This window comes from Pelophylax lessonae (assembly GCF_965119305.1).
Source record: "Pelophylax lessonae genome assembly, chromosome: 7".
In the NCBI taxonomy this organism is placed as follows: domain Eukaryota; kingdom Metazoa; phylum Chordata; class Amphibia; order Anura; family Ranidae; genus Pelophylax; species Pelophylax lessonae.
In genome coordinates, this window is record NC_138774.1 from 208780825 (window position 1) to 208798154 (window position 17330).

Genomic DNA, 17330 nt, shown 5'->3' on the forward strand with positions numbered 1-17330 from the left:
GTGAAAGGGGCCCAAATTCAAAACTGGACCTTGCGCCCCCACCTTGTATTTTTTTTTTTTTTTTTTTTTTTTTAAGACCTCCTATTAGAGGCTGTCCATCACAATAAACCTGTAAATAGGTTCAGCAGGGAGATGGGTTGGCGAATAAGCCTGATGGCTGGAGAGGTTGAGAGCTGCAGAAGAAAAAAAACTTCAGCTGCAATAATTCCTAAATTTGCAAATTGTTTTCATTCAAAACATCTGCTTGTGCATTTTTACTACAATGTCCAGTTGGAATTACCCAATTTAATGGGTTTACATTCATGCAAGAGATCATTAGAATGTCCATTACTTTTGTGGAAATAAACGATTTACCCTGCATTCTGTAGTCAAATGTGAGCTCTTCTCCAGTACGGATTGTACGCGTAGCAAAAAATGCAATGCGTGGCAGCCTCTCGTCCTGATTATCAATAAAGACGTTGTATACTTGGAGGTTAGGCCTGCACTGTAGAGGAACATGTAAAGGAATCAGATACACAGTGTATATCTCACACGTTACAGTTTTCCTAAGCTAATTCGGGCCTACTTCTGCTGGTACTATCCCCCACCCCAAATGTTAAGGGATAACATTTTTTAAAAGCTGAAATTTAGCTTTTCTTTCCTCCGCTATAATTTTAGTGAAGCAACTGATAACTCAACATTGTGCAGGATGCTGGATCCTTAAGAATCTTCACTGCTGGACTGCCCTGCCCTCTTCTTGTGGATGAGCTTCCGACACCTGGGGTTAAATAGCTTTGGGCTGAGCTGCTGTGGGAAAAAAAAAAAAAAAGCTGTCAAGAACCCGCCAGAAGATCATCCACAGAAAGAGGATATGCAAGCTCAGCAGTGAATATCGCCTGGGTCCAGAAGCCTGCACGAGGTGGGACATCCTTTGTTACAGGTAAGTTACACCATTACAGTTCTACAGCAATAAAAAAAAAAAAAAAAAAAAAAATTATTAGCCAACGCTACAGCTATATCTATATATAAAAATGAAAGAGCCACACAATGATTTACGAAATATCTATTTTAATTTAATGCAGTGTGTGATCTATGACATTTTTATTAAACCGAAAAAGAGGCAACTGTATTGAGAAAATAAGCACCAAGTATAGCTAACCTGGAAACTGGACCCAACACAAATTCATGATGTCCAAAATTGGAAGCAGGAGACACATTAGGTTTCATTCTAAACCAGTGAGCTGTAAAGTTAAACGACCAACCTAGGATTCTTAGATCTCACATGTATATGGGGAATACCAATTCATGCAATAACGTTTACAAATGGTGAAAGGAAAAGAATGGTGCAACCTATGTGCTCTTTAAAGTGTGAGTTCACCTTTACAAGAAAACTGCCCATGCAGGTAAGGTATGTTTGGGATGTATGTAAAATTGCATACACCTAAAGCAAAGGCTTTAGTCAGAGCTGCACAGTTTTTTTTTTTTTTTTTTTTTAGTCTACAAATCCTGACTGAAATACCCCACGACATTGCTTAGTGAGGCCTAGTCTTTACGGTTCACCTCCATCACAAGAGGGAGCATTGTCCCCGATTCAAAACCCCCTCACATGCTCCCGCTCTCTCCTGAGGCAGTAGCTTGGTGTTCAGCATTAGAGCGCACACTTCTGTGATGGTGGAAATGAGCAGTACAGGCTAGGCTTCACTTCGCAATGTCTTGGGAGTACTCTAGTTGAGGCGATACGTAAACTGCCTACACCTATAGCAAAGGCCGACCATAGTCAGGGCTGCACAGTTTGTTTTAATCTACAGATGACCCTTCCTGCATAGGCTTTTTTTGGTAAAAGGTGAACCAACCCTTTAATTCCCCCCCCCCTTTTCAAACACTCAGGGATCTCTTTATAAAATGGTTAGCACACATGATTCACACTTGAATCCTGCACAAAAACATTTATAAGGAAAGGTAAGGCTATTTTGCGAAGCCCTACTTCCCCATATGAGAATGTTGGGGGGGGGGGGGGGGTGAAGAGAGCACAGCATGCAGTAAAGGAGGAAAAAAAAAAAAACACGATAAATAGGGTCATGCCACAATCACGTTGTAACTGCATGGTTGTGGGCATATAGAAAGCCTGCCTTCTGAAAAGCAATCACCACAGAACGCTCCTCAGTGGACAAAGCTTATACAAAATGAGCCCCAAGGGAGATCTCCCATCACTCTACATCCAAAACCATTGTAGAGTGATCCTTGGGCTCATAAGCGGAGCTTGGCGGTCACAGAGTAATAGCCAAACACAGCTACATATAACACCTAAGCACTGGGGATAAAAAAAAAAAAAAAAATCAGGTTTGTTCAGAAGTGCCTGTTACCCATTGTTCAACTCCTATATACCACTCCAATACCCCAGAAGCAGAGGTAATACTTACACTGTGGTTGACAAAGTGCGATATATTTCCATAGTGAGCAGCATCTACGGTGTAAACATCTTCAATGTAATCCAGGTCAAACAGATAAGTTGCCCCCTGCCTGTCGTAGATTTGTCCTCTACGTTCGGCCTCATCAGAAGTGATTATCTGAAATATATAGACAACTATGTGAGACATCTGCAGAGAACACCCAATTACTACATTTAGGAGTAGTATATTTCTAAACCGCAAGGTAGATTGGCATCAGTCCCTATTAAAAAAAATAAAAAAAAAAAAGAAGAAAGAACTTTCAGATGAATATGCAGTATCGTAAAGTCCCAACTTTTCCCCTATGTGGGCTTCCAACCCAATTGTTACATATATAATATTCTGAAAAAATGAAGGGCTAACAAACCAGGAAGAAATAAAGCATCTTATGGCTTCAGCGTTGGTTTACAGCTCATTTCTGGGAAAAATGAAGTTGCCACCTGAAGCCTTATTTCCCCTAACTATACCGTTCAAGATGCACTGTACCGTTCTCAAAGGCACTATCTGCATGATAATGCCCAGGGCTCCAGGATCTGCATTGTGCTACTGGGGTGGTGTAATTTCCACATCAAGAAATGGAAAGAAGTCAGGGTTTTCTCCAGATGGAAGAGGGTAACGGAAGCGGGATGCAAAAAAAAAAAATAGGATTTTTAACTTACCATAAAATCAATTTCTCTGATGTTCATTGACAGATACTGCTCCTCATCTTCTTGACTACGGGGGTTATACTACCCCCTACAGGAGTAGGACACTAGGCAGAAAAGAACTTTACTACGCCTATGGGGCAGTCCCACTCTTTGCTATAGGTACTCAGTTACAAGCACCGTCAGAAGAGAAAAACCCAACTCCAGAGGGGTGGGTGCCGTGTCCATCAAGGAACATCAGAGAAATGGATTTTATGGTAAGTACAAAATCCCATTTTCGCTTTCATTCATTGATGGGCACAGCTCATCTTCTTAACTACGTGGGACGTCCCAAAGCAGTGTCAAACATGAGGGGTGTGAACAGCAAGAAAAAAAATAAAAAATACTTCCCAAGGCTAAACATAGCCAACCAGGTAACATGGAGATCAACCATAAAACTGAAGCTCATCTGAAAAAATTTAAAACACCCTCAAAGAGGACCAAGTCCTCTCAACAGCAGCCTGCAAAATCTTGCATTTGAAAGAAGCATCCGCAGCCAGCCCCTTGCGAGATCCATCCGTGAGGACAAACAGTGAGTCTGACTTTTGAAATCAACTCTGTAGCTGCCAGGTACATGCTTATTGTCCGAACCACGTCCTGGGAATGCAAGGCAATTTCCTTAGGATGCTTAGGCCTGGGACACAGGGAGGGCAACTTGATGTATTCATTCAAATGAAAATCAAGAGATGACCTTTGGAAGGAACGATGAACATGGACGAAGAATCACCAGGTAAGGCGGACAAGACAATGCCGCCAGAAAGTAATAGCCACCAAAAAGGCCACCTTCTGGGACAAAGTAAGCAGGGGAACCTCCCGAATGTTTTCAAAGGAGGCTTCTGGAGAACACCAAATTGAGATCCCACCGCGGCAATGGAGACTCCACTGGGGGAACCAAGAGTCCCACTCTCTGGAGAAAGGTAGGCACCAAGGAGTGTGGCCAACGGATGTTGAAAGAAAACCACCAAAGCCTGAACCTGGCCCTTGATGGTACTCAAGGCCAGGCACTGCTCAACCCCTCGTTGGAAGAATGCCAAGATCAGAGTAACCGAAAAGGAGCAAGGGTGAACCCTGAGGGATCCACACCATGCAATGTACGTCCTCCAAGTACAATGGTAAATCTTCCTAGAAGTAGATTTTCTAGCTTTTAACAGCGTAGAAATCATTGAGTCAGACAATACTCTATACTTCAGCAGCTGGCTTTCAACAGCCAAGCCATCAAAGCCAGTGACTAAAGCAGGGTGAAAGATTGGCCCTTGCGACAACAGATCTTCCCTGAGAGGAAGTCTCCATAGAGCATCGGCCACCAGCCGTACCAGATTAGCGTACCAAGACTGGCGAGGCCAGTCGAGCTACTAGATGACCGGAATCCCTTCTGCTTCGATCCTGCGTAGGAGTCTCAGCAGTAGCTTGAGAGGAGGAAATGCATAAAATCAGACAATACCGACTCCAAGGAGCCACTAATGTGTTTGTGGCTTTGGTAGAGGATCCCAAGACAATGCCACAAACCTCTGTACTTTTCTGTTGAGGCAAGAGGCCAACAGATCCACCTCGGGGAGTACCCCTCCAGAGACAACTGATGAAACTCCTCCTGATGAAGGGACCATTCTCCCTAGTTCAACGCCTGTTGACTGAGGTAATCCGCCTGACAATTTTCCACACCTCGAATGTGCATAGCAGAGAGGGCTGGAACTAATCGTTCTGCCCACCTTAGAATGAAGGCTACTTCCCAGGCCGCCAGGACACTTCTCGTGCTGCCTTGGTGATTGAATCTGTACCGGACACCCCTGAGGATGGCATGTCCAATGATCCAGACAGAGTCTGATCGCTCTGAGTTCTAGTACATTGATCGGTAGCCTGGGCTCTTCCAGAGTCCAGACCCCCTAAGCCCACTCTGTGCGGAGGGATGCCTCCCTGCCCAGACAGGCTGGCGTTCGTGGTGACGACAATCCAGTACAGGGGAGGAAACGATTTGCCCTGACGAAGTGCCGGAGAACTAAGCCACCAAACCAGGGACCCTCTCGTACTTCGGCTCGACAGGATTAGATTGTCTAGAGACTGAGGATTCTTGTTCCATTTCACCAGAATCTTTTTGCAGAGATCTGGTGTGGAACTTTGCAAACAGAACTGCCTCGAGGGTTGACACCATCAGACCCAGTACCCGCATGCAAGACCAAAGAGATGACCGTCTGCTGGACAGAAGAGGCTGAATTGCCTCCTGCAATTTCTGAAGTTTTTCCAGAGGAAGAAACACTCTGGCTGAGGCAGAGTCAGACCCAGATAGTCCAGGCTTGTGGATGGAACCAGAGCAGACTTCTGAAGATTCAAAATCCAACCAAACTCCCTGAAAGTTTGCAGAGTAATCTCCAAGTTGTCCAACAGAGCAGTGGAAGACTGCTCGCAAAAGCAGATCATCCAGATACCCCAGTACCACTATCCCCCGCTGACGCAGCAAAGCTTGCATCGGGGCCGATACTTTTGTGAAGATCCGAGGAGCGGAGACGAGATCAAAGGGTAATGCCACAAACTGAAAATGCTGCTCGTCCACGGCAAAGCGAAGGAAGCGCTGGTGGCCGACACATATTGGCATGTGTAGATAGGCATCTTTGATGTCGATGGAGGCGAGGAAATCTCCCTGATGTAGGGATGCCACCACCCGGATTCCATTCAGGACTTCTGTACCCGCACAAAGCAGTTTAGCACCTTAAAGTCCAGAATTGAAAGCACCTTACCTTCCTTCCTGGGAACTGTAAACCGGTTTGAGTAAAAACCTTGAAAACATTCCAATGTCGGAACCGTCACCCCTTGAATGGAAGAACCTATCCGGAGGATATGATCGAAACTCGATCTTGTAGCCAGTGCAAATTACTTTGTGGACCCACTTGTCCTGTATCAGGGAGGTCCACGAATCAGGAAACCATCAAAAGATATCACCCCCCACCCTAAATATGGGTGAGGGCGCCCCTTCATGCGGAGGGAGCCTTGGCCGTGGGTCTGGCAGAACCTACTGGTGGCTTGCCAGACCAGGTCCTCTTAGAACCCCTAGCGGAGGCTCTGAAGGGCTTAGATCACTTAGTCTTGAGACCCTGAGGGACAAAAAGGCCTCATGAGCCGAAAAGAAAGGCCCCCATCTGGCGGGACTCTTTACCCTTGGAAGCCTGAGGAAGAAGAATACTCTTTCCCCCTGTGAGGTCTTTGACGTCATCCAAAAAGGATCCAAACAGGCGATCCCCCACAAATGGATGATCAGATAAGGCCTTCTTAGAAGCCTGGTCCACAGACCAGCATTTCAGCCAGATCATACACCACAGGACCACCACTGAGACAGTCTAGAAATCAAGGGAGCCGCATCCAAAGAGGCATCACAGACAAACTGTAGCCATTGGACCAACTAATCCACCAGCTCCGCAAAGGCAGGGGGGAGCTGTTCTCCCTCCAGGTCCCGGAGTAGAAGTTTTGCCCACTTCGTCAAAGCTTGCGGCACCAGGGCAATAGTAAATAGTAAATACCTCCGACCTATCAGCCAGATCTGAGAATACCAGGAACTTCTCAACCAGGATTGCGGTGGCTTTATTCAACCTGGAAACCGGGGAGTCCACTACAGGAGGAACCGTCCCATTTTTTTTTAAGGAGGGAATTCACATTGCAAAATGCTTAGGGATTGGAAAGGTGCATTCCCCCCACGGTTTTGTGACAATATTGTCAAAGAAGGCAGGAAAGGGGAACACCTTCGCTGCTTTGGAGGACCTGTGGGTGCAAAAAGGTGACCTGCTCCTCTGATGTGCGTTAGTCGCATCCTCCATCTTTAAGAATTCCTGCACTGATACAATCAGCGCATCCACTAGCGCCTTTACATGCGTGGAGTAGAGGAATCATCTGAGCACGCAGAGTGCGTGGACGCAGACCCAGCATGGTAACTCGCATCCACGGCAGTCCACATTCTGGAACTGATGAGACAGAGGTAGCAGGTGAAGGCGAGGGATGCTTTTTGCTAGCCCGTTTGCCGAGGACCGCTGTCAGTGCAGTCGGTTGTTGGGACCCAGAGGGTCTGAAAGCCTCAGTGGGGGATCAGGTGGTAAAATATGCTCCAGAGATTCCATAAATGGAGAGGGGAACCCACACAAAAAAAAAAAAAAAAAAAGTTTAGAACACTGTAAGGGACACCCCCACCGCGCTGACGGCACCACAAGGCCCAAGACCGCTGCAATAGTAGAGAGAGGGAGAGAGAACCCCACAAAACAGACCCCACCACCACCGGTACTCACAGCACTGAATTAACTGCATACCATGCCGCGATCAGGAAGAGGAATATCCAGGGATCAGCACTAGAGGCCGAGGAGGGGTTACAACCGCCGAATTACTGCCCATCTGCTCCAGAAACATGGCCGCCGCCATTTCCAATGAGAGACCTCAAGAAAATGACCGCCAAGGCTACACAAACATGCCTGCCGATTTGTAGCATAAAAAGGCAACAAGAAAAATGGAGGCTCCGGGGGGCCCGAGGTTCAAAAATGATCCCAATAGGAAAGGGGGCCTTGGCAAGCGCCTCCACGAGGCCCACCCCCCTCCCAAGATTCGACCGTTACGTCGCCGGCGGCCCCAGCAAGGAACTAGGTTTGTACTCCTGACTAAGCAGAAAAAAAAAAAAAAAAAAAAAAAAAAAAAAAACCACAAAAAAAAAAAAAATGAGTACCTATAGCAGAGAGTGCGAGTATACCCCCTGGGATTGCCCCATAGGGGTAGTCAAGATCTTTTCTGCCTAGTGTCCTGCACCTGTAGGGGGCAGTATAACTCACAAAGTCAATAAGATTAGGAGCTGTGTCAGTCAATGAACGAAAGAGAAAAAAGGCATATGCCAACAATGTATGCCATTATTTACTAATGCAAATTAAGCTTATAAATTCAGGGTTACTATACCAAATTCTCAAATTGTTTTTAAGCCAAATATCAGAGGTAGCTTAGTCTACTGTACAAGTCTGCATGCAGACCCCATTAATCAAACTCCGATCCAACTCTCTTCACTATACAATACCACAGGTTGCTGTATTCAGTCCCACCTGATCACACAATGCGGCCACTGTGAGGTTGTGAGAAATCAGTAGGCATGTTATGTGCACAAAGCTGTGAAACACATCAAAACTACCTCTAAAGTGATGGCCTTAGAATGAAATTGCAATTTGCTAATGGTTTTTTAAAATACTGCATACAACCTCTGCCACTTTAGATCGCAACTATTTTTTCTTTTTAAATCTAAACTGAATGTAAAGTGGCACAATGCAATCTTTCAACATGTCAGCTTATCTGTTGACAAAACCTGTGCAGATAATGACACTGGAATAAAGGCTAATAAAAAAGGTCCATTTGCATATTGTTTTCTATGTCAAGCCCTAAAAAAGGGGACATTTTTGTATCCCCCAAACACATTGGCTACTCTCTTGATTGTTCCCCTGACCCTTACTGGGATAAAACTGTATCTGGACCGGTCAGCAAGTGGTATGGCGCTTCAATTCACATTTTAGCATGGCTCCAAAGTCGGGGGGGGGGGGGGGGGGGGGGAACGTAAATCGTCAAGTTCGCTTATACCTCAAATGTAGTTTGCTCATGACATACAGCACCAAGGTACAATTACAGGTATAATTATCTCAACCTTTATCTACTCTCGTTTATTCAGCAACAGTAGGTGAACTTTACAAAATATTCTCTTGCTATTTTTAATCAAAAACAACAAGTTTAGCCCAACTACCACTAAGGCACAGACTTATAAAGATAGGCTGCATTTTTTTTTTCCTGCTAGAACCCCCACCCCCCCCCCCCCCCAAAAAAAAAAAAAAAAAAGCCTCTTATGTTACAATATGTATGGCATTTGCGTGCAAATGCATTCCACTGGGAAGAAAATTAATTCTGGCAACTGGAATACATGTTCACGTCTTACATACTTTCTGCTCAAGAGCTCCTCTCAGAATGCACCTTTGGTGCTTTTTTTTGTCTGTAAACGCTCTTCTTTAAATATGCTGTAGACACCTATATGTGCATGGCCACATAGGATAACAGAGACGTGCTTTTACATATAGAATTATCCCCATCCTCAAGTAAATGAACAGGTGTTTGCATCATGATTCACTCCAAGAAAAAACACAGATAGAACCTGTACGCAAGCTAAAGGCCCGTACACACGATATGAAAATCGGAAGGGAAATTTCGCCCGAACGAGCGATCTGCCGATTTTCGGATTGTTAGTATGGTGCTTTCGGCAGCTGATTACGGATTTTCGAACAAACATGATGTGCAGGCTATAAAATTTTTATCGTATCAACACAACATCCGATTTTCATTTAAATTAGTACAGTTTTCGTCCGGAAAAAATCGTAAGAGCAAGACTACGCATGCTCAAAGAAAGAACACATACAAAGCAATTCAACACGACATCACTTCTGAAGTAGAATTGTCGTACAGGAAATTTCGTATGAAAAATAACCTCTTCCCTTTCGACATGAGACTAGCATGCAACAAAAAACGGACGACAGATCGTTCGATAATCTGATCGTGTGTACGGGGCTTTAGAAACCCAAGGACGAGCAGCTTTCATCTGAGATTTTTCATACATGGGTTTTGCATAGTGACAAAAAAATTCCCAAGCATAATAACTTGAAGACAGAAATGGAAGCTGCAACTTTGTAAAGGTGCACGAATTGAGGCGGTTATTGTGATCAAAGCAATATCGATATACTGAACAGGTCAGAAAACGGAATTTTTGTAAAATCTTACCTGTAAAATTCCTTTCTCTGAGTCCGACAGTCGCCGCCCCTTCATATTCATCACTAATGGGGGTTATTGACCTTTGCTCCGCAGGAGTAGCTAGGCAACAAAATTTATTAATATCAAAGCTTTTAGCATATCCCACCCCTAGGGGGTGGTCCCCTCAGTCAATACCTCCCTGCTTCCTGCATTCCCAACTCAGTTTCAGTAGCATAGCAGTAGAGTACATAAACAAACCCCAAAAGAGGGGCGGGGGCAGCGACTGTCGGAGGACTCAGAGAAAGGAATTTTACAGGTAAGATTTTACAAAAATTCCGTTTTCTCTTACGTCCTCTGACAGTCACCGCCCCTTCATATTCATCACTAATGGGGACGTCCCATAGCAGTGTAGACCTGAGGGGTGGGAAAAAACGCAGCCGCGCCTAAAGCAACGCAGTACCCACATCAGAGAAAAAGGAACCTTACCAAAGGAAGGAAACCAACTGGGCAACAGGAAAAAAAAACGTGCTCAACAGGAGCAACCACCCAGGAAAACAAGTAACCTGGGGATAAAGACATCCCAACAGCCAAGGACCCAAAACAAGGGACCCTAAGGCACCGCCGCACTAAGAACTTTGCGGCCAAAGGAAGCATCCGCCGATGCCTGAACATCCACCTTGTAGAATTTGGAGAAGGTGTGAACTGACGACCAAGTCGCCGCCTTACACACCTGGGCCACAGAAGCCTGATGACGATAGGCCCAAGACGTACTCCGAGACCTGGTAGAGTGCGCCTTCACAGGGAAAGGAGGAACCTTCCCCTTCAAAGCATAGGCTTGCACAATGGTCTGTCTGATCCATTTGGCGATGGTCGCAGCCGACGCTGCCATGCCCTTCCGAGGACCCTCTGGAAGGACAAATAGAGAATCCGACTTGCGAAAGGATTTCGTTGATGACAGGTAAACCCTGATCGCCCGAACAACATCCAAGGAATGCAAAGCCACCTCCTTTGGATGCTTAGGCTTCGCGCAAAGCGAAGGCAAGACAATGTCCTCATTGAGGTGAAATTCTGAGATCCTCTTCGGAAGAAAAGAAGGGTTAGGTCGTAAGACCACCTTATCCAAGTGAATCACCAAGTAGGGAGAGCTGCAGGACAAGGCCGCCAGCTCAGACACCCTGCGAGCCAAAGTGATCGCTACCAAAAAGGCAACCTTCTTGGACAACAGAGACAACGAGATCTCCCTGATCTTTTCAAAGGGAGCATGCTGTAACACGGACAGAACAAGGTTCAAATCCTATGGAGGTAAAGGATCCCTCCGAGGAGGGACCAAGTGTCGCACCCCTTGAACAAAGGTGCTAACCAAAGAATTAGACGCCACAGGGCGTTGAAAGAACGGCCAGCGCAGAAATCTGACCCTTAATCGTGGCCAACGCCAAACGCTGGTCCACGCCCGTTTGAAGGAAAGCCAACACTCTCGATACAGAGTATGAGCGAGGGGAATACCCCCTGGACTCACACCAGGCAAAATACGCCTTCCAAGTACGGTAGTAAATATTCCCAGAAGAGGCCTTCCTGGCCTTGATCAAAGTGGGAATGACCTCAGGGGAGAGACCCCTATCCTTCAGGACCTGGCTTTCAACAGCCAGACCGTTAAAGCCAGCGACTGTAAAGCAGGATGGAATATCGGTCCTTGAGACAGGAGGTCTTCTCGAAGAGCTAGACGCCATGGAGCATCGACCGACAGATTCACGAGGTCTGCGTACCAAGACCAGCGAGGCCAGTCCGGCGCCACCAGAATCACCGTGTGCGGTTCCGAGGCCAACCTGCGAAGGAGCCTGGACAGCAGCTGAATGGGTGGAAAGGCATACATCAGACGATACTGACGCCAGGGCGCCACCAACGCGTCTGCCCGAGGATCGCGCGTCCTTGCTACGAACCTTTTCACCTTGTTGTTTAGACGAGATGCGAACAGGTCCACATCTGGGGAACCCCACTTCGCGCACAGCATCTGAAAGACATCCGGGTGAAGGGACCATTCTCCCTGGTCCAGGGTCTGGCGACTCAGATAATCTGCCTGCCAGTTCTCCACCCCCGGAATGTGAACTGCCGTTATCGCCGGGACGTGCGTCTCGGCCCAAGACAGAATGTCGGCCACTTCCCGAGCCGCTCGGGCACTCCTGGTGCCCCCTTGGTGGTTGATGTAGGCCACCGCTGTGGCATTGTCCGTCTGCACCCGAACCGGACGGCCTTGAAGCCTGTCCGTCCAACGCAGAAGGCAGAGATGTATTGCTCGCAATTCCAGAATGTTGATCGGAAGGGAGGATTCCTCCTCCGACCAAGTTCCCATGCCGGACAGAACACCCAGAACACCACCCCAGCCCGACAGGCTGGCATCCGTGGTGATCACCGTCCATGAGAAAGGGCGAAAAGACTTGCCCCCCCGACACCGCCGGGGACCGGAGCCACCACAGAAGATCCCTTCTGGTATGAGGACTCAATGAGATCTGTAGATCCAGAGATTGCGGTCGCCCGTCCCACTCGGCCAGAATCTCCGCCTGGAGACCCCACGTGTGAAACTGGGCAAAAGGGATCGCCTTGAAAGCCGAGACCATCAATCCCAGACCCCTCATACACGTCCGGAGGGACGAGCACTGATTGTCCCTGAGGGACTGGACTGCGTCCCGAAGCGTCCGGAGCTCGTCTTCTGGCAGGAAGACCTTCGCTTGAGCAGAGTCCAGGATCATTCCCAGGTAGGGAAGACGAACCGACGGACACAGAGTTGACTTTGGAAAATTTATCGTCCACCCGAACTCCTGCAGAGTCTGTATCGTGACGGACAGGTCGTTCACCAGGCCCTGACTGGTCGCGGACCGAATCAGGATATCCAGATACCCCAGGACAGAAATGCCCTGGGCTCTCAATAAAGCCAGAACCGGCACAAGCACCTTGGTGAAAACCCGTGGAGCCGAAGCGAGACCAAAGGGTAACGCCACAAATTGGTAATGATCCTCCGCAATGGCGAATCGAAGGTACCTCTGGTGACCCTCGAAAATGGGGATGTGAAGGTACGCATCCTTCAGATCGATGGAGGCCATGAATTCCCCCGGAACCAGGGCAGCCACCACCGAGCGCAGGGATTCCATGCGGAACTTGCGAACCCGCACAAAGCGGTTCAGAGCTTTCAAGTCCAGAATCGGACGTACCTTGCTCTCCTTTCTGGGCACAGTGAACAGATTGGAATAGAACCCCCGAAATCTGTCCCGATGAGGCACCGGAACCACCACTCCCTGGGCCCGCACCACCAGGTGCAGATCCTGCAAGCGCTCCGGAGTCAGCTGAATGTTTGAGGGGAAAAAATCTGCCCGCCGGCCGAGAGAGAAACTCGATCTTGTATCCAGATCGAACGATTTCCTGAACCCACCTGTCCCGAATGCGGTCCAGCTAGGGTTGAAGAAAACCGAGCAAACGTCCCCCCACCCCAGAACCGGGTGAGGGCGTCCCTTCAGGCCGCATTGTTATGGGCAGCAGACCCGGACTGGCCGGACTTCTGCTTACCTGTCCACGGCTTCTTCTCGGAGCCTTGGCCCTTGAAGGGCTTGCCCTTATAGTGCGACCGAAAAGCCCTAAAGGACCCCTGAGAGGGCCTAAACGAGGTATTCTTCTTACCACGAACAAACTTGTTCTTGTGAGTTTGGGGCAAGAGTGCTCTTACCCCCAGAAATTCCCTTTATCAGAGTATCCAAAGATTCGCCAAAAAGGCGGGATCCCGCGTAGGGCAAATTAGCTAAAGTCTTGCGGGAAGATTGATCAACAGACCAACATTTCAGCCATATCAGGCGACGGTTCAATACCGCCACACTTGAAAGACGCGCAGCCAAAGGGACCATATCTAAGTCCGCATCACACAAATACATGACACCCTGATGAATTTGATCCACCATAGCCAAAGTAGTCGGCGGGGCAGAGTCAGCCACTAGGGTGCGCCTGAGCACCTGCGTCCAATCCGCAATAGCCTGGGCTGCCATAATCGAATCAAAAATAGGCTTCAGCATAGAACCAGCAACCGTATAAGCATGACGGGCCAGGGACTCCAATCTCCTGTCCGTAGGGTCCCGGAACACCGGGGATCGCAGTGGATTTATTCAAAATCGCCACTGCATGATCCACCTGAGGCGGCACTCACCAACGCTCATCAGTGGTGGGTGTAAATGGATAACGCAGTTTGAACCTACTCGGCACATTAAAAGGCTTCTTTAAATTGCGCCATTGCTCATCAGCCGCGCGCTGAAATTCCGTAGAGCAAGGAAAAACCTGCGATGTTTTGCGTTTCCTTTGCGTCCCATAAGAGGACATCAAAACAGGAGGACATGGTTCATCCTGCAAATGCAGCGTTTGCTTGATAGAAGCAACCAACTCATCCATGAGTGCAAGCTCTTCAGACGAGCCAGGGGGAGAATTATCAACCCCTTCCACCTCAGCCTCCCCTTCAGACCCCACAAGGTCTAGAGATGAGGGAGACCCTGAGAAGGGCACTCCAGCCATAGCAGCCCCATTGCCCTCTGAATCAGAGGAAATAGACACTCTGGGCCGTTTTGTGGATCGATCAGCCACCAGCATCTGCACCTGAGCAGCCAAGTTTGCCACAATAGTAGCCAGATCAGCCCCCTGGGGGGAAGCAGCAGCCCCTTGGCCCCCCACCAAGGTGGGAGGAAACTTGCAATCTTGAGAATCCATGCCCCAGCAATATTAGGAAAAAAGGAGTACTGCCCCTTTAAGATCACGGCGAGCGTAGCCCACCGCACCCACTGAATACACCGACCCCCACAGGGATAAGAACACTGGGCAAGGAATACAGGACAATGGAAAGGTAAAAACCTGGAGAGATCACACAGGCTGCTGCCACCGATCGCTGTCCCAGAGCAAAAGGAAGTGATGCATGACTGACCGTCCCTATAAAGCCTATGTAAGGCTACACAAACATGGCCGCTCGGCTGAGGATTCCTTAGGCAAATAGAAAATGGCGCCGACATGTGGCCTGATCGATCGCCGCCAAAATGGCGGCGTTTGGCGCCAAAACGCCACGCCTTACCACACAGGACCGGCCACCATAATTCTGCCGCAAAAAAATGGCGGGTCGCCGCAGCGATCGCCGCACAGCATGCCTAAACCCAGACTGCTTTATGCATACACCCAGCAGAGCGGGAGAGCCCCCCCCCCTCGCAGCCCACACACAGGCAGCAATTCCACACAGGAATCTGACAGGGAGCTCAGCAGCCACACAGACATGCAGGGTCACACAGTCCCAGACTGACACCCAAATAGACAGGTCCCCACATAGATTCACACTTACCAGTCCGGATGGCGTGGGGAGCCTTCTCCAGCGACCAAACCGCTGCACTGAGGACAGGGAGTGTCGCAGCCATGACGCAGTGGAACTGCGGTGCGAAACCGCAATGGCGTCCAGTGAGGTAGCCACCTCACAGATAGCATCCCTGCAGCGAACAGGGATGGGTCGTTCAATGTGCCAGGGTAAAACCTAAGCTGAACGCTCGATGGCAGGCTGGGAAGCCCCTGGCCCCTGAGCCCTGGGATCCAGGGTGGCCAGTCCGAGACACAGCTCCGCACGATCATCTTCATCCGAAGAAGCTAACTAATGCTGAAAATTAACAGCTAAGTAAAAGAAAGAAAAAGACTCAAAATAAAATCAAAAAGAGAATAGAAGCGGAGACTGAGAGCCCCAGCACAGGAACAGCCAGCCTACTCCTAAGCTAGGCATTAGAAACTGAGTTGGGAATGCAGGAAGCAGGGAGGTATTGACTGAGGGGACCACCCCCTAGGGGTGGGATATGCTAAAAGCTTTGATATTAATAAATTTTGTTGCCTAGCTACTCCTGCAGAGCAAAGGTCAATAACCCCCATTAGTGATGAATATGAAGGGGCGGCGACTGTCGGAGGACGTAAGAGAAATAGGAGTTTATCGAAGGCAGCATTATACCCAAGCAGTGAATACATTGCAGCTTATCAATCCTTTACCGTGGTGGCTGCATTAGTTTCCTTTAGTGCTCCCCCTTTATTTTCACCTGGTGATCCAGCCAGTAATACAATTTTTGCCTTGGGGTGGCTCCACTCTGAAAGGAGGAACAATGGAGACACCCTTGTACAGTAGCACTGTCAATATTAGGAGTGGGTAGTGTAAAGTGGTATTACGCATTGACTAAGTGGTTAGCACTTCAACCTAGCAGCACTAGGGTCATCTGTTCAAATCCCAACCATGGCGCTACCTGCCTGGAGTTTGCCAGTTATCCTTTGTGCCTGTGTGGGTCTCCTCCCACACTCCAAAGACATGCTGGTATGTTAATTGGATCCTGTCTAAATTGGCCCCATTGGGTGTGTATAAATAAGTACTTAGGGACTTCAGATTGTAAGCTCCATGAGGGCAGGGACGGATGTGAATACACAATAGAGATTTTACAAACTATTTATTTAATCGGAGAGATTTGCATCGACACATGAGATTTTGTTCTTCTTTAGTCTCACCTGCATGGCATTAGTTCTCCACAATTTTTCAGACTTGATTTTATTCATTTAAAGACTTTTACCATTATTATGATTCAGCTCAACATTTGACATCTTGTTGCATGTTTTCAGCCATGAAGATGCATAGACCAGCGCTGTAACAGTTAATCACATGAACACAATCTGTTCCTATGGGAACCGCCACACTATATTACCCGGTAACAGTCACCCTGAACTCCTATCCCTTGAGAAAGTCACATGACGGAAAGTTGTACTTTCTACCGTTTTTGGCGGGCGGCGTTTGTTTCCTTCTCTTTATGCAAGTGTTTTACCATACATTAAAGATTATTTTCTGGACATACTGCACCATGATGGCCTTTATTTCATTTCCCTATGAGATCTCATCCCCAGCCATTGGTAAGACTCGAGGACCAACATCGCGAGGAGATTAAGGACGCTCTAATTTATCTCATCTGTCCCATAATACTACTGAAGGAATCCTGGAATACTCTCATCGGAGGGAATCCTTTAAAACGTTCATTTGAGTGTGCAGTAAGGTGAGCGGCCATTGCACACAATTTTCGGATATAGGAGTCATGTTTAATATTTATCAACTATATCACTGAGGATTTATACTTGTTTTTAGAAGTCACGTTTTTGGATTTTTTTTTTTTTTTACACGGATTGACATCCGTGTCCTGTGATACTATTTCACTAATATTGACATTATTTGGATGTTTCATATTCACCTTATTGAATTGGACGATTTGCATATTCAGTTTGATTATTTATTTATGAGCACCTTTCACTTTAGTGAATCGGACGCTTCACATTTAGTTGCTTATTCATTGATTTAGGAGCACCATAGGTTTGCTTGAATTCCCATTTTTATATATTCTAGTATCTGTCATATACTTTATTTTAACGGATATACTATTCACTTGTATTTCATGAATTAGCGCCGATTTTTTTC

The 17330-nt window shown here is 47.5% G+C and overlaps 1 protein-coding gene across 1 annotated transcript in view; it reads right to left on the minus strand.

Moving 5' to 3' along the window:
- SUV39H1 (SUV39H1 histone lysine methyltransferase) overlaps positions 1 to 17330 on the minus strand; it is a 37107-nt gene that overhangs the window by 3123 nt on the left and 16654 nt on the right. The window contains exons 4-5 of the mRNA XM_082262661.1: positions 2400 to 2546; positions 355 to 484 (exon numbers count right to left, since the gene is read on the minus strand). Coding sequence (XP_082118787.1) covers positions 355 to 484; positions 2400 to 2546 — 277 coding nt within the window. The remainder of the gene's footprint in view (positions 1 to 354; positions 485 to 2399; positions 2547 to 17330) is intronic.